Genomic DNA, 22,655 nt, shown 5'->3' with positions numbered 1-22,655 from the left:
TTGTATTGTGTAGTTTACTAATAAACACCTTTAGTTTGGTACCACCAGACTCCAACGGATTCTTCTTTCTCTGCTGGTCAGACACCCAGTTACGGGGTACATAACACGGCACAGACATCATCACAATAAATGCAGATTTTTTTAACCTGATTGAGCCTACCTCCAACAACACAGAATTAAGCAACTATTTAATTAACAAGTGCAGAATGTACCTGCAGGTGGTACCAGCCACAAAATACATGATATCTGTTCATACAGGTTTCTTTGACATTAGCTTCAACACCAACACCCAGAGAGATTCTATATGAAGACAAGCCTGAAGAGGAAATATATTGAACCTGCCTCATTATCACTTGTTCCAAATTAAAACTGTTTGACTCGCCAAAGGATTGGCTACAATGAAGTAAATTAATGCATGGTTGATTTGTTTTGGTAAATCTGCAATCAGAGCCTGTGATAGAGGTTAATTGAACCCCTCGGGTCATAGAGGTAGGCAAGGTTACATGTTGTGGGTTTATTTAAATTTTCTTTCTGTATTGGACAATTCTAAAGGATTAAGTTCATAGAAGTAGATGCGAGAAAGAGTACCTGCCAGGGAGGAAAATAAATAGAGGCTCATAGAATTAATGCAGACAAACGGGAAGGAGAATTCGTTATCGGCATGACATAATTAGTGCTATTTCTTGCTGCCTTTACCTGTAGGGGAAAATTTAACTTAAATAAAAGCGAGCTAAAGCTAACATTGGACAATAGATGGACATTATAAAATGAGATCTAGTTTCGCATTTTTATAGTCTCTAGAGCAGCGCAGATAGTGTGATATATTTTAATGTGATGTTTGTGCCAAAAGGTATTTTTGAGTCGCAGAATTCAAGGTATCGCTAATAATTGAGCAATTAAATTAACTTTTAAGAAATATATAATTGTACTTCATTAAAATGAGCTTTGTATATATTCAGGGACAAGAAAACCTGTAAGGCATTTAATTTGTACGTTTTAAAACAATAACAACGAGGAGTGTTTTACGGACTCACTTGAAATGTGTAAGTAACGGGAGGTGTCCAAGTTAGTGACATTCTATGTATTATTTCCTTTCAATTGCTATCAGAATTTGATAATGCCTTTTGGCAACTGCTATTGTTGACAGAATCCCAACGCAGTCTGTTGCGGTTTCTCGGGCAGCGCCAAAATTTAAAAATCGCGCTGGATTGCAGCCGGGGGCGGTGACGCAGGTGATTGACAGTTAACTGCTGACGGCTGGGCCAATCAACGTTATTGGCGGGTAACAGGAGCGGCGCCGTTTCCCCCCAACAAAGAGTACTGGCGTTTGTAGTCCGGGGGCTCCTGACTCTGACGGAACTCTCAATTAAAATTTATTTTAAATCGCAAATAAACTTGGAATCGCTTTATTTATAAGTGTGCAATTACATACGCCGCTGCAGGAAACTGTTTACTAAGCTCCGAGAAAGTATTTAGAAAGGCGGGACAAGCGAAACTACAATTCCCAGCAGGCATTGCTTCTCCTAAGCGAGGCCCTCATGAGTACGGCGCCATTTTCTAGTTCATTGAATAAAAGAGGTTTGGCGGCGGTGGGAGTTGCTGACCGGTACGGGTTCGAGCTTACTTATAAGTAGGTAATTACCGGCGATTTATAAAGGACGAAAAAGAGAATTTTGTTGCCATGTCAACTACCCCGGCCCAGAAACAGTCGCGGGCCACTGCGGCCCAAACGCCCCTGAGCCCGACTCGGATCACCCGCATTCAGGAGAAGGAAGACCTGAAGAACCTCAATGACCGCCTGGCTACCTACATCGACAAAGTGCGCTCGCTGGAGTGCGAGAATAGTGTCCTGCAGCTGAAGATCTCCGAGAAGGAAGAGGTAACGACCCGAGAGCTGACCGGCATTAAGACCATCTACGAGGCTGAGTTGGCGGACGCCAGAAGGCTGCTGGATGAGACAGCCCGAGAGAAAGCTAAACTGCAAATTGAGCTGGGCAAGACCAAGACGGAGCTGGATGAGCTGAGCAAAAAGTAAAGTACATTATTCTTTGTCAAGTTGGTCGGCTGCGTGTAGACTGATCCTTTTTTTTATGTGAATGTAAATTTCTGAAACTAAATAGCTAGTCTGTGCACTTTATTAGTACAGCGAAGGGGTGGGGTAGATAACTGACCAGTCCTTTTAGCCGTAGCCTTCTAATTTCCCATGCATGATTAGGACTTTCGTCTGTTTTCATTGGATACTTAAATATTTTGAGACTCGATCATTTTTAAACACCGCTCAGTTTGTCGATTTTCACGTGAAATCTTCAATTCTCTAGGTGCAGCCGTCATCCATACAGTCCTGTCCCAATATTGACTACTACTGTAATATTTTACCATTCGTGATGTAGTATAACAATTTCTCAAGTGTTTATTGATCCAATTTTACCCACAATAATTGGTTAAATTCATGTTATTTTTCCTGTGCACCATGTCAATGGAGTGACAGATTTGGCTAATTGCCCTTAATGTGACTTGTTGGCAGGGCAAATTACTTTATCATTTAGTGAGTTCGTAGGTTATAGTCAGTCAACTCTCTTTTTTGCTTCTAACCCAGTCTTGAATTCATTAAACTGATCTTGGTTGCGGCTCGTCCGCTTTGTGCGACCATATCCAGCAGGCGCTGAGATTTCTGATGATACCCCGCCCTCTCCCCTCCAGTGCTCAACTTTTCAGTGACCGACCCTCTAATCTCAAGTTTGTGTTCTTTGGTCCTATGCCTTCCCAACAGGGGAAATCAGATATTGTAACTTCTTAAATGTCCGTGAGAATGTAGTAATTATGACTACTTGCATTTTTTTTGCACTGGTGGTTTTAATTGTTAAAAGTTTAGAGAAACGTCAAACGTGCAGAACTGCAGCGTGTGACCATTCTTCCTGCCACTTGATATTTTCTGATGAGGCGTAGCAGCGTACAAATTGAAGAAAAAAAATCTGCAGTGCAAGAGTGATACTGTGAAATATTGGCAGATTTTTTTTGAGTACGCCGACTAATTAGATTCTAGCATTTTTAGCTGTTTATCGTTACACTAGACTGAGCCATGTAAAATAGTGATTGCTTGTCATGAAGTTAAGTTTATGGCAGCTTCATTTTGAAGTTTGACTTTGATTTGAGACCCTTTTAACTTTGAGCCAATTACAGGTAGTAATTAACTACAGTGAAGGAGCATCGTTTACTTGAAAATTAGGGGAAAGATGTTTATGAAAATATACAGACATTCCTGATCCACTTTTATAATTTATGATTGCACTTTAATTTCCATTACAGTGAATAAAAGTATCTTCCACTGCAGGCTTTATGCATATTGTATGTGGTGGCGTGGGAGAAGTGAGTATGTCGATATAGTTGGGGGTGGGAGACAAAGGGTAATTTGTCAAGATCGTAGTTTTGAGCAGGAAGGAGTGATCTAAACTGAGTAGAATTCGTAACAAAATCACCTTGATTCATGGTTTTCTGTTATGTGAATTAATAACCTCAAAGGTGTTACAGGACAAGCAGGGGATGGTTTGTTTGTATGTACTTGTATAAGAGGTGACAGGTTGAATTTTGAACTCGTCCATATTTTGGAAAACATAAAGTTAGCTCCATCTGATTCTTTCCAATGTTTCTGACTTCCCCGAGCTAACCTGCTTTTGAATACAGTACTTTAAATTTCTATTTATTTCAACTACACTTTCCAGTGATTCTAGCTTAATTGCTTTGTCTGATTTTTGTGGTGTTGGGTGGAAGCTAGCTATTTGAAACCATTATCTTGGGTAGCTCTTCTAATGGTCAGATTTGTAACATTGGATACAAGTTAGCCCATAGACGAATGGAATATTATGGAAACAATCGTGTTTTTAGGAAAAACGTAACATTAAAGTAACAGTTTGGTGGGAAGAGCTCCTGGCTGTCGTAGGTGTTGGCTTCGGATTCATACACGTTATTTTTAAATATTTTGACAAGTCTATATAGCTCTGCTAGGTAATTATTATTGAATATGTGTCCACCCTTTTATTGGAACATGTAAGAGATGGACTTTACCGCGAGTTTCTAAAACCACCCTAATCAAAAGTGCCTGACGAAGGGTCTCAGCCCGAAACGTCAACAGCGCTTCACCCTATAGATGCTGCCTGGCCTGCTGTGTTCCACCAGCATTTTGTGTGTGTTTGAATTTCCAGCATCTGCAGATTTCCTCTCTTTCAGAGACTCGTTTAGCGAGTAAGCAAAATGATCGTAGACTTTTTCTGCGTGGTTATCCAAAGACTACTTAAACGTTCAAGTTGTGATTTCGGGTACTTTTTGATTCTGCAATTTTCTGTATTTACATTCTTAAGGCTATGTACCAATGGCAAATTTGCAGATGCATTGAAAATGCTTCAGGGGAAAGAAATTTGATCTGATTTTTTAAAAAAAATTACGATAGACAAACACTAATTCAGTTTGGTCGGAACTGAAACCATTTTTGCCTTGTCCTTTTGATTTCGTGGAAGTGAGTGTTCTTTGTCAACTGTAAGAACCATCTACTTTAAACATCCCAATGCACAGCACTCAGCTGCTACAAGCACCTTGATACTTGTATCTGCATTAATTAGTAAGTGCACTTGGAGAAATACTTGCTTCTTCAGGGCAAGCTAATTTACCTGATATTTGTAATACTGTTTTTGATATGGTATCATTGAGGTCTGTATGATTCGTTTTAAGAATCACTTTGCTTGTTTCGGTAGGCAAGCCCCTAAGATTTAATTGTAATCATCGTACATATTGAATAAGATTTTCATAAAGTCTGTGCTTTCTCATCTCCATTGTTACCGTCGGATTTGGAATCTGCCTCCGGTGGGCCATAACTCAAAATGGCGAAATAAGCTTTCATTTCCATTGTTGGTGCCCATCTGTTCTGCTTGAGTGCCTGGATTTCCGTTTGAACATATGGGAATACCATTTGTATTTGGAAATGAAGTGACAGTTTCATTGAGTGGAATTTATTCCAAACTATTTCTTGCTGTTCTTTTTGCCACGAGGATGCACCCTGCGCTTCGCCCCTCCCTTCCTGTCATCTCGCTGAAGTAGGCTGGCTCGGGTCTTAGTGTACTATCGACGCCTTATCCTTTGTGCTGGATAACGAATGATCCCGCCTAAAATTTACGCGTTGGATAGAACAATAAGATTCACGACTTAAGCTATCTGTAAACTCGTTTTGATTGGGGCAAATTGAACTAAATTAAAGAAATCTTACAGGAATTTCCCCCTTAATTCGCCTTTTGATGGTTCGTGGCCCGCCAAAGTGAGGTTCTTTGAAAAATCATTGCCACGCCTATCAAACCCAATTTTAAGTGTTTTTGAAATGCAGATACACATGAATATGATTGAATTGGTAAGATTAAATCGATGTAATCAAAATAAAAATTTCATACGTTGCGGTGTCCTTAGTGTCCAACTTTCAATTCGAAGAACGCCTTTGGAAATTGCTCAGGAAATTGATTTCCTTTTTGAATGTAACAATTTGTAAGTCATCGGTCTGCTACGCCACCGCTCTGGTTGTGGTTATAATGTCAGGGAGATCACGCTATGTCAGAAAGCGCAGCGAAGCTCTTCACCCTTGCGTTTCGTGACTGTTTTACGGTCTGGGATGGAAGTTATTCACGGAATTTTAATTTTGGATCGTCTATATGCTCCGCGTAACAATCTTTTAAGGAAAAAAAAATCCATCTCTTCACTGCACTTTCAACTATTTAAAGCATATTATAATGCGGAGCGGCTGTGGCCCATGTGTTTTTTTTGAGTAATTAGCTTTTAAGGTCCAGCCAATAAGCATTCACTTTCCTGTCCCTTATTCGTTTCTTCGCGAGGGAGGGTACTGATCTGAAAGCAGCGAGACAGGATGATTTGAATAGAGGAGGTCGCAGGAAAATTCAATCCGATTGGTGTGTGATTTATTCCAAGTTCCAGGGTAAACGTGCTCTGGTTTGGTTACCGGATCCTACATGATCACAATGAAAGCTATATGACAGCACTGAAGGTCGAACTGAACCGGAGTTGCTCGAGTTGTGACAGCAGCACTACCTGCATTTATCTATCTCCATTTCTTGAAAATGCCCAGAAAATCTTTGGTTAAAAAGATCAGCACTATAAACGACTCTTTGTGTGGTCTAGACCAAACAATTGCAGTGAGACTTGTAAAAGTGGTCAAAAGCTATTTGCAGCCTTTGTTGATTGTTGTACTTACACAGCTGCTTCTATAAAGCGTTTACCTTTTGAACATTGTGTCAAAATTTAATATTTCTGCTATGTACATCAAAGTGAATGTACTTGCATATTTCCACTCGCATATTAAATCTGTCCATATACCACTGAAGTCTGCCTTAATCTTTCTCTATACTCCCATCATGCCTGATTTAATATTGTCAGCAAGCTTGAAAGTATGACATTTGATCAGCTTGTATATTGTTTGAGATGGACTGTCATGCATCCATTGTATTATTTCGCTTTTGCTTCCTGTCAAAATCTTACTACACTTCTCACCATTCAGTGGCCTGTCTCAAAATCTAACAAGTGTTCTGTGACTGTTCATTCTTGCCCTCTGCACTTCAAAATTGTTGCACCCCTACCATAGATCTGTACCCTTATTTGTACCAGAATTTTATGCTGTTGGTTAAGGTGGCTGTGTGTTTTTTTTTGGGGGGGGTGATGAATAAACCAATTTCTCATTATTTTTGATGCAGTTTGTACTTGGAAATTGTAGATGAGCTAGGATTGCAAAGCCTCTTTTTCCAGAAATGTTACTTGCATGACCTCTACTGGAAGAAAGCAGTCTAACATCAACTTAATTTATTTTTGCAGCTATCTGTCTTGATTTATGAATTTCTGCATTAGGAATTGCTATTTCATTCTGATTGTATATTTGTCTTTCTGCAGATATTGGGATATTTAAAATATTTTCTGAAAAATCCAACGGTGTAATGTTTGCGTGTTTTAAGAGTTATCAGTTGCCACCTTTTGAAATAGATTTCTTTATTTATGACTGTATTACATCATTTATTGAAACTAGCTTGTTTTCCTTAGTTATAAGAAGAAAGATAGTGACCTGACATCTGCTCTTGCTCGGTTGAAAGACTTTGAGCAGACCTATCACAAAAATGAAGCTGCGCTTAACACTGCTCTCAGTGAAAATCGTCGTATGGAAGCAGAGATGGATGATTTGCGTTCACAGCTTGCTAAGGTAAAGTATTGTAGTTGACTTATCGGGAATGGGATGATCTCTGTAAAATGTCATATAGCTTGGAATAGGGTATTTGAATTCTGCACGTGTACTTTTCTTTACAGCTGTGCTTTAGATGTTTCTCTTACTAACAAGGTTGGTGTCATCGCATTTAGTACTCGATGTGCCTGTTAGTGATCTGTTAGATATGTGATTGTTGAAGATAGTTTGTTGAATATTTGGTTAAAAAGAGCCCAAAAGTTACTAATTTCTCCCAAGTTTTGCACATACCCTATTAAAGGCATTGATGGGTTTCAACATATTTGTTTCAATTCTAATAAATAAATGAACTTAATGGTGAAAAATAGTTTAAGATGGATTGTACTTTCATCTTGCATTGACTTAATAGTACAACAATTTAGAAGATTAAGTTCAACAGCATTAGAATTTTTTCTTTGATTTTGTTTTGGAGTAGTCCCATCCTATTTGAAGTTGCTTGGAACAAAAATCACGATTGACATGTATTTTGTGTACATCAACAGATAATTCAGAACAATAATTACATTTGTTTTTCAATTTAGGCTGAAAGCTCCCTGGCTGCTGCCAAAAAACAATTGGAAGGAGAAACATTGATGCGAGTTGACCTGGAAAATCAGTGTCAGAGCCTAAGTGAGGAACTAGCATTCAGGAAAAATGTGTTTGAAGAGGTATGTTTGTCCACATTCTTAATGCTGATAATTGCAAAGCTCTTTTCAAAATTTAAAATACTACACTTTGTAAATTTGTAGCATTAGCAAGTGAATTTCCCTGTCTAGAATGGGGAACTGCTCCCTTGATGTTGGAATTTCCATTTCAAGCACAAGACATTTAGACCCAAAGACCTAGTAGGATTGGGCCATTTGGCCCATCAACTCTACCATTAAGTTGTTGCTGGTTTATTTTTTCTCTCTTCCCTTTTGCCTTTTATTATTTCCAATGTCCTGAAATTTCAGTACCTGAATACAAATTGCGAAGCCTAAATTATTTCTTGTTCAGCTACTGACCAGCATTGCTGTGCCTTCTAGCAATGCGTTGCCATCTATTGCATACAGTGGATTCTGGTTAATTGGGACACATTGGGCCCAATTAAGTGGTGGCCCCAATGAGACAAAGTTTCATGGAAATAGTTAAAAAGGTATTAAAAGACTGAGTAATTAACTGAGTAATAAGTTATGTATTTAAATGAAATACAGAACAAATTAGAACATTACCAATACTACACAGCACTATAAATCTGTAGTAGCTTCTAATAATTGAGTAGATTTAAAGCAGATCTAAGCACGGTATAGTGTCTAACAGCCATGCAAGTGCATGTGACTGACAGTAGTTAGAAACTGTTCTGCAACAGTCTTCTGTCCCAATTAAGTGGCATCGTGTCCCAACTAAGCGAAGGGAACCTTGGTTATTTTCTCAATTAGTTTTTGTTCTTTAAGAGATGTCCCATATAAGCAGCTGCCCTGATTAACTGTTAGCCTAGTTAACTGGAATCCACTGCTTTCAGCTAAATATCCATGTGGCAATAATACTCAATTATCTAGAATTATCTTTAGCACCCCAACACACTTTTAACTTAAATATTAAGCAGAATTAAAGAAAATTTAGTGACTCCAGTAGCCAACCAAATCAGCTGAGTTTAATGGAAGAGTGACAACCATAGACCCTGTGAACGGCAATCAGCATTTGGCACCAGTTAATAATCCATCACAATTTCCAAAACTGGGTTATCAGAATTTTACGTGTTAAAGTCACCATTTTCTTTTATGTTTGCAAGAAGAGTGGCATGTGCAAATTATACAGTTTTAATGAGACTTTAATACTCCAGTTAATCCCTTGTATTTTATACTGGTCCTTGGTTCACAAACTAATGAGTACAACCTTGGCAAAATTGAGTATTTTTTTTAATGTAGGAAGTGCGTGAGACTAAGAAGAGACAAGACCGTCGAATTGTAGAAGTAGATACTGGGCGAAGAACTGATTATGAGTCCAAATTGGCTGAGGCTCTTCAAGATCTGCGAAAGCAGCATGAAGATCAAGTGCAACAGTACAAAGAAGACTTGGAGCAAACTTTCCAAGCTAAGGTAACTAATATGTTGCAGTAAACTCTATTACTATTGTATCATGGAGCTGATGATAACTACACAAATGGTAATTTTCCGGCTTAGTTATATGATTTTCTCTGTATGCTTTTATAGTTGGAAAATGCCAAGTTAGCATCTGATAGAAATGACAAAGCTATTGGAACAGCACGGGAAGAGCTACAGGAGGCCTATCATAGGATTGAGAGTCTTAATTATCAACTTGGAGTTCTGCAGAAACAGGTAATCATTTCACTCACTTGGACTTGAATGCTTTTTGGTGTGGTGGATGGTAATGGTTGATGTAAGAAAATAATATTTTCTCCTTGGGCTTTTACTGGAAAAGTTGCCTCCTCAAAAAGGTACAGTGTTCCTCTAAGCAATTTAAATAGCTTTTTATCCTATTATGACACTCAGTCATATAAAGTAATTGAGTCTTTTGCATCCCAGCACTATTCCCAGTCTCATATTCCTCCCTGTCAAAATTCTTTATTGCATTCCCAGGAATATAAAATCTTTTATATTCCTGCTAAGGAGCTAATAGATACATTATTATACATTTGATGATAAAGTGAGCATTTTTCGTAACCTTATGATGACATTCAGCACTACTTTGTTTTCAATCCTAATTAACTTCCATTATAGTCTGCAGCTTCCGAGGCGCGAATTAGGGAGTTGGAAGAGCTGCTTGCAGGTGACCGTGATAAATACCGTAAGATGCTCGAGGCAAAAGATCAGGAAATGGCTGAGCTGAGGGATCGCATGGAGTTGCAGTTGCAAGAATATGAGGACCTCCTTGATGTTAAACTGGCCCTTGACATGGAAATTCAAGCCTATCGCAAACTCCTGGAAGGTGAAGAAGACAGGTATGCTGCAACTAAAAGCTCCCTTATTGTTACTTGTCATTTTGATTGCACGTTACTGGATCAATCTGATTTGAAAGACCCTTTCCTCAAAGTTCTTTAAATTTTTGTTTTATAATTTATTAAAGTGTACTTGCTAGTGGTTAAATAAAACATCTGAAATGAGCTGGCAAAGATGAATGTGGAGGAAAGATGTCTTCGTAAAAACATGGTTGAAGAGCAGTAGGAGCCATGGAGCAGTGAGATAGAGACTTGCGACTCCTTTTGATGAGGGGAGAAAACTTACTTCAAAGAGGACATTCCTTGAAGAGACCACAGTCGATAGCAACATGGAAACATAAAACTGCAGATGCTGTAATCCACACAGCAGAAACTGCTGGAGGAGTTCAGTGGACCAAGCAACGTCAATGGAGGGAAAGGGATGTCCGTTCCGGATTAAGATCCTTTATTTAAGACATGGTCTTGTCCAGAATGTCAAACATCCCTTTGTCTCCACAAATACTGCTGGTTGACCTATTGGAATCCCTCCAATGGTTTTATTTATTTGCTCCAGATTTACAGCACATGCATTCTGTCTAACTGAAATAAGGTTATACAAAAGGAGAAAGGGTATGTATAGTTTGTTCTTAAGGTAGTATTACAGGCTGGATTTCATTGTCTTCTAGTTTTACCCTCTGGATTTGAGCTTGAGTTTGAGCTTGGGTTGTTGACTGCCCCAAATCTTTTCATTTAGTAGTCTTTGGCTTATGCGGTTTAAGGAAAACTTTGGAAGATGAACATTTTGTTGAACGTTGCTGCCTTTTATTGTCATGCCCTTTCTCATGTGTTTTATTCAGAAGGGGGCGGGAGAAGAAGATGGGGTTTGAAGTAAGTGTTTAGAGCACTATTTGATTAGAGGTGAACTTTAAGACAGATGGTGGGAAGATGGATGTTTCAAAAACATCTAAACTGATTAAAGTATTGCATACCATTTGTCTCAGGATAGGATGAACTAAGACAGGTTTTGGTGTGTGAGGAAAATAGGATGCTGCTAGCTAAGGTAAGAAGGCCTGGATGGCAGAGGGGGTTAATATGGCTTAAGATTTGCATTGGGCCAGGGTGATATGCAAATTCATATTGGACATTGAAAATAGCCATTGTTTTTAATGAAACTAAAAATTGCAGGTACAGGTATAAAACAATGCTAGAAATGCTCTTCAGATGGGGCAGCTTCTATGGAAAGGAAAAGAACTGATGTTTCAGGTTTATAATCTGAAAGGTTTTTGATTGGGAGGGAAGCTGTTTCCTTTGTTATAATGTAACCTCATAAATATTAGTAAACAAATGAAGTTGATCAGCTGGTCACTGACCTTGAATTTAAGTTTTAGTGGGAAAATATGTTTAGGTCAAACATGAGGAAATCTGCAGACGCTGGAAATTCAAACATCATACAAAATGCTGGTGGAACACAGCAGGCCAGACAGCATCTATAAGGAGAAGTCATTGTCGACATTGCTTCTCCTTATAGATGCTGCCTGGCCTGCTGTGTTGCACTAGCATTTTGTGTGTGTTGTCTGTAATATAAGTGGTATTTTGATTCAAAATACAGTAGATTCCGGTTAATTGGGACACTTTGGGAGTGGGTCATTTTGGTCCAATTAAGCAACTGCCACAGTTAGCTGAAGTTTCATGGAAATAGTTACAAGAAAGGCAAAGTACCATTAATTGAGTTAACACATTGTGTATTTAAATCAAATACAGAACAAAGTAGAACACTATCAATACTTCTACAGTGCTATAATACTGTATTAGTTCCTAATAGTTATCCACAGGTTCTTTTGACTGGAAATGAACAGAATCTATGTAGACAGCTGTAAATGGGCTGCCTTCATACAATCCTTTTAATGATTGCTTTCTCCAAGTATTCTTTTTCATTGTAACATTGAAGATAATTTTGATACTTAATTCTTAAATTGAAGTAGTGAAATCGTTTTATTTTCACTCTCGCCATTTCTAGCATCTTCAGCCTGAATGCCTGAAACCTCAGTGAGCAAAGCAGTTCTGAATTGTCATACTGCTCATTTCTTGATGACCTTCAATGACAAAAATCACTGCTTTTTGAACACAGGCAACACACAAGTGATGCTATTTTTAAGATAGTTTACTCTAAGTGTAGTTTCTAATGCCTCACAAATGCACACGTCAGACACTAGTGAGAAACTGTTTTACAAGTCTCCTGTCCCAATTAAACAGCACAGTGTCTCAAATAAATAAGAGAATCACAGCTGTTTACTGATTAGATTTTGTTCTTTGAGTTGTCCCAAGTAAGTGGCTGCCCCGATTAACCATAGCCCAATTAACTATATGTGGAATTGGATTTTTAGGTTTCGTATTACAATTAGCCAGTTGCACATTCCATGGAGACAATGGGGACTGGTGTGTGCAATGGTCTTGGAAATTGTAATAGTTGAGTTTTGAATTTTATACTGGTCAAAAATTAAGACTATACTGGTACTGGATTCTTAATCGGGGGTTTTGTACAACTTTATAAAACACAAGTTGGGCCCCATGGCTGGAATCTTGTAGTTCTGATTCCACACCAGGAGGGCTGTGATTTCACTGGACAGGATGTCGAGGATATTCACCTGGATATTGTCTGCGATGGATAATTTCAGCTTTGGGGAAGGATATGGGGATATGTTGCGATTATTTCCTTCGAGTGGAGAGCATTGAGGAAAGGACCTGATGAGATGTATAAAATTCAAGGAGGTAGGTTGGATATTGAGCATCTTTTCCCCAGAATAGATGTGTATATCCAAAGGGAAAGAATAGTTTTACTCAGTGGCGGAATCTGGGGTACATAGTCTGAGAAAGTGGTGGAGGATCAGGTTCACAGCCTTTCATTATCTAGACAAGTAATTAAATTGCTAAGGCGAAGCATGCTACTGAAGTTTAAGAGTGTTGAAAAATGGGGCAAAATGTTTAAATTATTGCATCTTGTTTGCCTTTTATGTATCAAACATTTAAGATTCAAATTACCGCAAGCATATCAAAACGTACAGTGAAATATGTCAATTGTATTAACAATTAACACGACCAAGGTTAATATACTGGGGATAGCCCACAAGTGTCACCACACATTCCAGCATCTAAGTAGCATGCCCACAATACTTGCAGAACACAACAAGCAGCAAAACAAGCCCCATTCCTTCCTCCCGCCATGCACATATACAAATTCCAAACATATTCCAAACCCAGGATAGGTCATCTTTAGCCTGCAGTGTACTTGGATTCTCAGACATTGGGCCTTCAGCTTCCCCAGCAGACTCAGGCTCTGGCCAGTGGGCTTTTACTTCTGATTCTGGCCTTGACTCTGTCCCTGAGGGTCTGCTATTCCAACATCCATGTCTGTGCTACAGGTTTTTGAATGCTGAGTGGAGTCTTGGACTCTCGCTTGACTTCTTATTTGCTCCCAATCCCTTCCCCTAACCTAACCGCTAATCCTCTGTCCTCCCCAAACCGTCCATATGAACCTAAAAACAAGTAAATCTGAGCTGCATGATATGGTACTACACAAATAGAGGTTGTTGATCCATGGCAGGAGAGCGAAAAAAGCAAGTGATAGTGATATAAAAGGCAGCAGTCTAAAGACCATAAGGTATAGGAACACAATTTTACTTGACCCATCGAGTGCTCTACCATTCCATTATGGCTGATTGTTTATTTATTTATTAACCATCCCGACTCCATTTTCCTATCTTCCCATAACCTTTGCCACCCACCCTGGTCTAAAACTGTCAGTCTCTGCTTTAAATCACTCGGCCTCTACTGCCTTCTGTGGCACTGAATTTCACAGATCACCACCCTCTTGCTAAAGGAGTTCCTTCTCGTCTCTTCTAAATTGATAGCCCTCTATTCTAGACATACCCACTATAGAAAACATCAATGTTGTCAAGGCCTTTCAATATTTGATAGATTTCAATGAGATCCCCCTTAATTCTTCTAAATTCTAGCAAGTACAGGCCATCAAATACTCCTATTAACCCTTTCCTTTCTGGAAGAATTCCTATGAACCACCTTTGGAACTTCTCCAATGCCAGTACATCTACTAGATAAGAGGCCCAAAACCACACTCAATCGTCTCAAGTGTGGTCTGACCAGTAAAACCTCAGCATTACATCTTTGGCTTTGTATTCATGTCCCCTCGAAATGAATGCTAACATTACATTTGCCTTCCTTACTACTGACTCAACCTGCAAGTTAATCTTCAGGGAATCCTATACAAGGATTCTTGAGTCCCTTTGCACAGATGATTTTTTAATTTTCTTCCCATTTAGAAAATGCTTTATGCCTCTATTCCTTCTACCAAAGTGAATGACTGTACACTTCCCAGCACTACATTCTATCTGCCTTTCTTTGCCCATTCTCCCAATGTGTCCAAGTCCTTCTGCAGATTCTCTGCTCCTCAACACTACCTGCCACTCCATCTATCTTTGTATTGTCTGCAAGCTTGGCCACAGAGCCATCAATTCCATCATCCAAATAATTGACATATAACCTGACAAGAAGTGGTACCAATATTGAGCCCTGCAGAACACCACACATCATCAGCAGCCAACTAGAAAATGCCCCCTTTATTCTGACTCTGCTTCCTGCCTGCCAGTCAGCCAATCTTCTGTCCATGCATAATATCTTGATGCTAATGCCATGGACTCATATCTTGTTGAACAGCTTCGTGTGCAGCACCTTGTCAAAGACCTTCTGTAAATCCAAATACACATCATCCACTGACTATCATTTTGTCTGTCCCATCTGTTATGAAGAGTAGCACTCTTAAAGCTATTGGAAAATTTCCATACAAGTAATGGGATTCAGAACGTAGTATCTATCTGAGGACGATGAATGCTACTAAAACGCTTTGTTTTTGTTCCCAGGTTGAAGCTGTCTCCAAGTCCCTCCTCTAAAGTGACAGTGTCCCGTGCTACTTCTAGCAGTGCTGTTCACACATCTCGTGCCAAACGAAAGAGGGTAGAAATGGAAGAGCCCAGAGAAAGCAGTCATGTAAAGCAAACACACTCGAGCACTGGCTTGATCATTATTGAGCCAATTGATCTTGAGGGAAAGTTTGTCTGTCTCAGCAATAATTCTGAGAAGGTGAGCATGTTTTTTTTTAAAAAAAGCGTACAACCTTTGCAGTTGCTGGAGTCTTGAATTTGTGGGACAGCCTGAGAGCTACTTGTGATAATCTTGTTTAGGTATGAAATCGGAAAGTACCATTTGCATAACATTAGTCACTGCTATGAAGTTTTGTATTATTGGATGTTGTATTTATTATTTGAGAAACTATTTTACAAAATGCCCTAGTGACATTCTCAATTTGGCTGTTTATAATTCATTGCCACTTTTGCTTACAGGATCAGCCACTTGGGGGATGGAGACTGAAAAGGCAAATTGGAGATGGGGAGGAAATAGTCTACAAGTTCACTCCCAAATACACCTTGAAGGCTGGACAGAAAGTTAAAGTGAGTTGCTCATTGTCATTTATAAATTCTGACTAATATAGTAGGGTTGACTGCCATGTTTTGCAGTTGTACTTTTGTTTGGTTTGCCTGTCCTACAAATCATGTAGAACACAGCTAATTTCCAGCATTTGTTTTTGAGTGTAAGCAGCGTTGCTGAAGTTTTGTGAGATGAGCCTTGAGCGTTTCTTAAACCTCAGCATGGGACCTGGTTTGTCAATTGCCATCAAAACAAAGTTACGAAGCCTGCTCAAGAAATTTTTTTTAGCTCTTCATAGTTGTCATAAGTTGGTGTTGTCTTCAAATTTGAGCTGGTATGGAGTGGTGATGGCATTAGTTCCAAAGTGTAAGTTTCTGCTAATTAGCTGAACGCTACACAGCTAATGAAAAGTAATTGAAGCTGGGTCTAGTGCAGGAGTTGGGTAAGATGAAAAATGTTTACTAGCTTAGCTAAATACATAATTCGGAGCAGAATGTTATTCATCTTTGTCATTTGTTGTAATTTCTTTACCCAGTCAAAGGACATAAAGGTCTTTGATACATAACAAGGCATTAGAAGGATAATTGTTTTACTTTGTATTTTTTGTGCTTAGATTTGGAGTGCAGATGCTGGTAAAGCGCACAGCCCTCCTGCTGACCTTCTGTGGAAGAGTCAGAGTTGGGGCACTGGGGATGACATCAAGACTGTCCTTGTCAACTCTGATGGAGAGGTATGGCTTAAATGTTGGTTAAAATATTGTAAGTGGTAAAATTTCACAATGTTTTAATTGCAGAAAGAGCGTTGTTTTGTAGAAATATAGTATGTAAACACATGTTGATATTAACATCAACATCACCTTCAGGCTCCACTCCCAGCACCCACTGCTGACTTGTCATTCACCACATTATGTAAACATAATATATTGAAGGTTCCTGACTCATCTTCACATATGCCAGAAATGCTTTGGATTATCTGGAGAGGAGTTGCTCGCCATAGGGTACCCATCTGAGTTGACCTTGTAGTCAGAGAGAAATGGCATAGAGAAGGTCCTTCAGCCCACTAGCCCACAACATTATCATTTACCCACTTACACTAACCCTAAATAATTGTCCGCTGATCCATTGCATTTAGCTTTTTCTATTGGATTGTGCAATCGCTAGATTGGATATGCTTTCTACTGCTCCAGCATGTCATTAAACCAAGTTGGCTCTCTGACAGTGATTGCAGTGCTAGAATGAGGGATGTGCTGTGTCATCGCTTTGCTGATGGTGCATTTTAATTCTGCTGACTTGGATGTTGCTGTTCAAAACTGGACATCTGGTCCAAATGCATCCCATTTACTGTAATGATCATGGCATATATGGTGCTCGGTCTTTACTGTGAAGACTGACCTTTGTCTCCATGGAGATGTACAGTAGAGTGACCAATTCCTATTGTCAAGGGTCAGTGTATCTGTAATAAACTTGATTCACTCAATAGCCAAGTCCTTCTGGGTATGTTAGTGGTGATTCTATCAGGCCAATCTGCCTCCCACCCCAGGATATGTTTTGCCATTTTTGCAGGTTATGTTGGCAGTAATTTTACAGTTACATATTCAGAATCATTCCAAAACTGCACATGTTGGCAATTATCTTTGTAAATGAAAAATATTAAGCTTGCTTTATAAGTATTTCGAGTTCTAATGCATGGTTTTCTTAAACAGGAAGTTGCAGTGAGAACTCTTCAAAAAACTTACCATGAAGATGTTGAAGAGGAGCCAGAGTATGGAGAAGAAGACCTTTTCCATCAACAGGTAAAGTGTAAATTTTTTTGACACATTTAAATGTTTTGCTGTAACCAGGGGTATTTACAAATAGTTTGGGCCTGAGATTTATACCTATATAATCACAAAAAAAAATTGTAAACCATGCTTTGACATGCTGAATTTGTTGACCAGTTGAAATCAAATTACTTCAAAGCAGTCTACAGCAACATAATCACCATGCTTTTCTCACTAGACTGTGGAACTTGAGAAATGGCTTGGGGGTTATTTTAAATATGAGTTTAGTGATTTAATATGGAATAAAATTAGTGTTTTGTTCTATTTCAGGGTGACCCAAGGACCACATCTCGTCAATGTGCAGTCATGTGATCATCAAAAAAATGCTCCGTTTTCTTCCCAGAAGTGGGAATATTTTATCCTGAGTTACTTTGTCCAGAGCCACTGAAAAATATTTTTGTACGCAATATTTTCTTTAAACGTTTTGAGATCATTCAGTTTTGGTATTTTAATCCATTGTTTTATTCTGTAAAACCTGAGTTCTGAAGGGGTTTTTATAGATCACTTAACACCCAAAGTGGTGGTAATGGGACATTTATCAATTTTACATGGGCTTTGAGGGAGAAGAAAAATGATTTAGCCAGATGGCCTTGGTCTATATTTGTCATGTATAGATGGAAGGTTGGGTTCAATACATCCAGGGCTTAGCTGTAGCACTGCATCACGGCCTGTGTTAATCAGAATTTGGTTATTCTGCAGTTTTTCAAACCCAAAGGGTTGTTGTAAAAACTCCACCAAATTGGTGTTAACTTAGTAACCAAACAAAGTTAATATTGTTAGTGGTATGAAACTCCTTCATAACTGCCTCAGAGTATTCTGAACTCTAATGCAGAAGTCTCGGGTGTTGTGGAGAAATGGGCTATAAAGATTTCTACTTTGATCCTGCCCAAAAATGCTGTGTTTGGCTATTCTGTACAAAAATGCTGCATGGATTTGTAGAATTTGTATAATTGAGAGGAGGCTTACCTTTTTGGGCATTGCTTTCACTGATCTGGCAATGAGAAATTAATTTTAATTGGATGAATTAGGAATCATGTCTTTATTGAAGTGTAAATGTTGCATGAAAAACAGCAGAATACACCAAGCTTTTTAATTTTTTCAAGCATCAGTGCTGCATGTAATCATTTATGTTCTCATGTTAAACTTTGTACTTAAACCTCCATTATTTAAGTTAGTACCTTGATAATTTGGAATCTTACTAGCTAATGCTATTGAGTATATTTACTGGCTGGTTTATCGATATTTTGGATGGTGGCTTATGGAAGTTTTTTTATTTGCTGATGGCTGGTTAGTATTTAATAAATGACAGTGATTTGTAGTATTTGTAGTAGAGCTTGCTTGTTTTAGAGGCTAGTTAGATTGACCTTCAGATAAAAGTAACCAGGATTTTGGGGGGGGGGGCGGGGGGAGGAAATGTTTCGCAGCACTGGAACAAATTAAATTTTAACCTGAGGACAATTTACCTAGCAATTGCAGTAGCTGCTTTAATTTGCTCAGTTTTAATTTCTGTTTTAATCATTTGGCATTGTAACTAAACAAATGTAAGATTCTAGAAAAGTGAGATTTTTGTTAGATAGTACATTTCATTTAAACCAGAGAAGTGTATTCCTTCATGACTGAGATTTTCAATAATTCGTATTATTTGGGAATCTCAATGAAACTGCAGGTAAAAGATCTGCAGCCAACTGTTGAATATTCACTCCTGTATTATTTTTAAATTTATTTTTTGAGTGGGGAGCAGTTTTTTTTTGGGGGGGGGGAATGTTACATATATTGTCCACCCCAATCCTTGTGATTTTATGTATCATATATGATTTAAATAACAAATTTTATGCTTGTATCACTTATAAACTTTTAGGATTGTTTCTCAGATGACTTTTAAATGGACTGAGCACCTGTTAATGAGGAATGTTGAGATTGAATGATGGAATTCCTTTTGAATCCATAAGGTTGATTTGGTAGGCTTCCTAAAACGTGAATTATAATTATGTAATGTGAAATTTTCCTCCATTAGAAGTTGGTGAGCAGTTTATAGCCTGGGAAACAATGTTTAAAAAATGTACTTTTGCTTTTATATTAAACTTATTTGAACTATAATGGATGGTCTTAATCATGTGCACATTGACTGTTAAATGATCAATTTACTGGTAAAATCATGATAATGCATTGCTGTGATTATTTTCCTTTTAAATCTTTTTAAAAGGTTTTGTTGCAAGGTTTCTGGTGTTTCCCTTGTAAAATTAAACACTTTCCACTGATTAAAAAGAAACCCACAAAGCAAATGTGAAATTTGTTTTCTTATTTGAAATTTTTCATTAAAGCATAGACCAAGATGACAGATCTATGTTCTCTTCCACTGGTGCATGAGTACACTCCACTCCTTGTGCACTTTGTACAAATTTTCTAAATAGCATATTGATTTGTAATAAAGCTTTTGGGTAGCAAGGGAATTTTAAGATTCCCATGAAACAGATTTGTCATTTTACAAAGTTTAAAACTTGTTACTAGTCCATATTCGGAGAGCATGTGCAAAATGGCACATTCATCTGCATAATTAATGTGAATTTTTGAACAGTAGAATAAAACAATGTGAACAGAGTTATTTCTGTCACATTTATTTGAGATAAATTCACCAGGATCAAATTAAATGTAGCTGGTGGTACAGTAATTTGTGGAGTGAGTTTAATTTGTAGATTTTTTAATACATTACCAATGATATCAGTGCGTAATGATAATTCTGGAAATGGGCATTAAATGGACTTTCAATGAAGTGTTACTCCAAAGAAAATCCAACTGTACTAAACAAAATCCATAGAAATATAAGCAACACACAAAATGCTGGAGGAACTCAGCAGGCCAGGCAGCATCTATGAAAAGAGTAAACAATCTGATGGGTCTCAACCGAAAACATCGACTGTTTACTCCTTTCCATAGATGTTGTCTGGCTTGCTGTTCCTCCAGCATTTTGTGTTGCCTGGATTTCTAGCAAGTACAAATTTTCCCTTGTTTGCCATAGAATCATAATCCTGTTTTTGTTCTGATATATCAGTGAATTTCAGTTTGCCCATAAACTATTTTGATTCTCTATAAAAAGTAACTTTGCATTTGATTTCCTATATCAGGTGAAGAATGTAAAGAGTCTTGATATGCCAGTAAGCTAGACACCATCACTGAGGTGTTTTGCTGTACGGAGATGCCATGCCAAAAAGCAAAAGTTCTGTAATTTGTAAACATTTTATAACTGGAAATTTTATGAACATTCAATAAATATGGTTTTACATATTATTAATGTGGTTTAAAGTATATCTTTTTTCCTTGCATGTGCTTGAAAAAGCATTATGACCTGTAAGAAAGCCTTGTTTTGAATTTATTTTCAAGGTGTTGGAAGCAGTTTCTAGCCTAGAACAAAACACATTTCCAGGTTTTCCTTGCATAAAGAAAATACTTAACTGTTTGGCTTTGTTGTCTTTGGTTCTCTGTAGATCTCAATTGTTTGATTCAAAAGATTGTTCCAAGCATCATTTGAGATTTGAGCATCTAATTTGGTGTTTAATGCTGGTTTTTGAGCAAGATTCCCCTACAAAGGATGCTATTAGAATATTGAATGATAAGCCTACTATTTTGTGTGTGCATGAATTTAGTCCTATAATCATAACTGAGATGCTCAATTCAGACAATATCATGGTGAATCTCTTTCAATCTCTTAAATGCAATCTTTTCTAACCAAAATTGGGTGACCAGGAATGTGTAGAGCCGTGGACTAACCATTTTTATAAACCATTGATGTTTGACTCTCAAGCCTGAAATTATCTGGCTTTTTCCCGCTTGCCCTTGAATAAAGGTAATGGGGTCCTCCACTTGATTTTAAAGTATCTGGCACTATTTCAATAGAAGTCGGATGCTTAAAGGTGGGGGAAAAAAAATTAAATCCTAAATGCTAGGCTCAAAATGCTTAAGGCATGTTTAGAGGAATGATTTATTTTTGGTTTTATAGGGAACACTAGAGAATTTGTTTAGCGTTACTGATGTGCAGTTCTTTGGGTCCCTTCAAAATTTTTCATGAAATGTGTGATTAGATCCAAAGTTTGCAACAGAACATGTCAATTTTTTTTTAGCATTCCTATCATTAGCAAAGTTGGCATTTTTTGCCTTGCAATTTTTTTTCAGATTGTCTGGCTCCATTTTAAATACTGTAGTTAAATCTTCCTCTACTATTAATGCTGGCAGTTAATTCTAGAGCCTAATAATTATTACAGTTTAAAAGAAAACTCCTCATCACCTTTGACAATTGTCTTCCTTATAAAGTATATCCTCATGTTTATATTCTGGCTGCATTGATAATTTTAAAAAATCTTGCACTTCTGCTCCAAACAGAACAACACTAGTTTCTCCAGCCTGACCACATAATAAGAACTTTTGCCCTGATAAAACGTTTCCGCACCTTCTCCAGAGCCTTTGCATCTTAAGGTGGAGTGACCAGAAATGGAGATGAGGCTGTCCCGACAGGCTACAGTCCTGGTGCTTGTAGTTCCACAACAGATTCAGTGACAATGAAGGAAAAATGATTAACAATAAGGTTATGTGTGACTTACCAGGGAACATGAGGGGAGTGGACTCCAATGTGCTTGAAGTCACTTACTGTCCTTGGTGATAAAAATTGTGGATATGGGGAAATATAACCAGAGAATGGATGAGCCAAATTAATGCATTTTATAGATGGTTTATACTGTTTGCTGATGGAGGAGGAAATGATTATTTAGATTGGTGGGTGGGTACCAATCAGGCAGGCTGCCTTGTGCTGAATGACATCTGATGATGGAGCTGATCTCACCTATAAATAGACTACTTTGTCACAGTCTGTACACATCTTGCAAATGGTTAAAGTGTTTTGGATTGTCAAGAAGGTCCTATGCAGGGCATTGGCTAACCAAGTTGGATGGCAAGGTTTTGGGTATTGTTATACATACATTGATGGAGATTTGTGTATTGGACGGCAAAGGAGTATGTATAAACAAATCGTTCTCAGGTTATCAGGCTGTGACTAGTGGGGTACTTTAAGAACCAGTGCTTGAGTCCCATCTGTTCATGATACATATCATTAATTTGTGGCAATCGAATGTCATATTCCTAAATTTGCAATCATACTAAACCAGCTGGGATTTTTA

At 38.1% G+C, this 22,655-nt stretch overlaps 1 protein-coding gene across 1 annotated transcript; it reads left to right on the top strand.

Annotated features, from left to right (window-relative positions):
* The first annotated feature begins 1,525 nt into the window (after window positions 1–1,525).
* On the top strand, window positions 1,526–20,769 carry lmnb2 (lamin B2). The gene is made up of 11 exons (XM_059991514.1): window positions 1,526–2,031; window positions 7,081–7,237; window positions 7,798–7,923; window positions 9,163–9,333; window positions 9,448–9,573; window positions 9,976–10,196; window positions 15,107–15,326; window positions 15,587–15,694; window positions 16,285–16,401; window positions 17,374–17,463; window positions 17,761–20,769. The coding sequence occupies exons 1-11, from the start codon at window positions 1,682–1,684 to the stop codon at window positions 17,800–17,802; spliced, it is 1,728 nt and encodes a 575-aa protein (XP_059847497.1). The 5' UTR covers window positions 1,526–1,681; the 3' UTR covers window positions 17,803–20,769.
* Window positions 20,770–22,655: the final 1,886 nt, after the last annotated feature.

The sequence above is a fragment of the Hypanus sabinus genome, chromosome 16, assembly GCF_030144855.1.
Source record: "Hypanus sabinus isolate sHypSab1 chromosome 16, sHypSab1.hap1, whole genome shotgun sequence".
Lineage (NCBI taxonomy): Eukaryota > Metazoa > Chordata > Chondrichthyes > Myliobatiformes > Dasyatidae > Hypanus > Hypanus sabinus.
Note: the sequence above shows the minus strand (reverse complement) of the source record. Positions and strands in the feature narration are given on the sequence as shown.

Excerpts from the sequence above, each read along its gene's own strand:
- lmnb2 (XM_059991514.1), top strand. The coding sequence starts at position 1,682 with ATGTCAACTACCCCGGCCCAGAAACAGTCGCGGGCCACTGCGGCCCAA. Across the intron at positions 2,032-7,080 it reads CTGGATGAGCTGAGCAAAAA|TTATAAGAAGAAAGATAGTG; the intron begins GTAAAGTACATT and ends TGTTTTCCTTAG. Across the intron at positions 7,238-7,797 it reads TGCGTTCACAGCTTGCTAAG|GCTGAAAGCTCCCTGGCTGC; the intron begins GTAAAGTATTGT and ends TTTTCAATTTAG.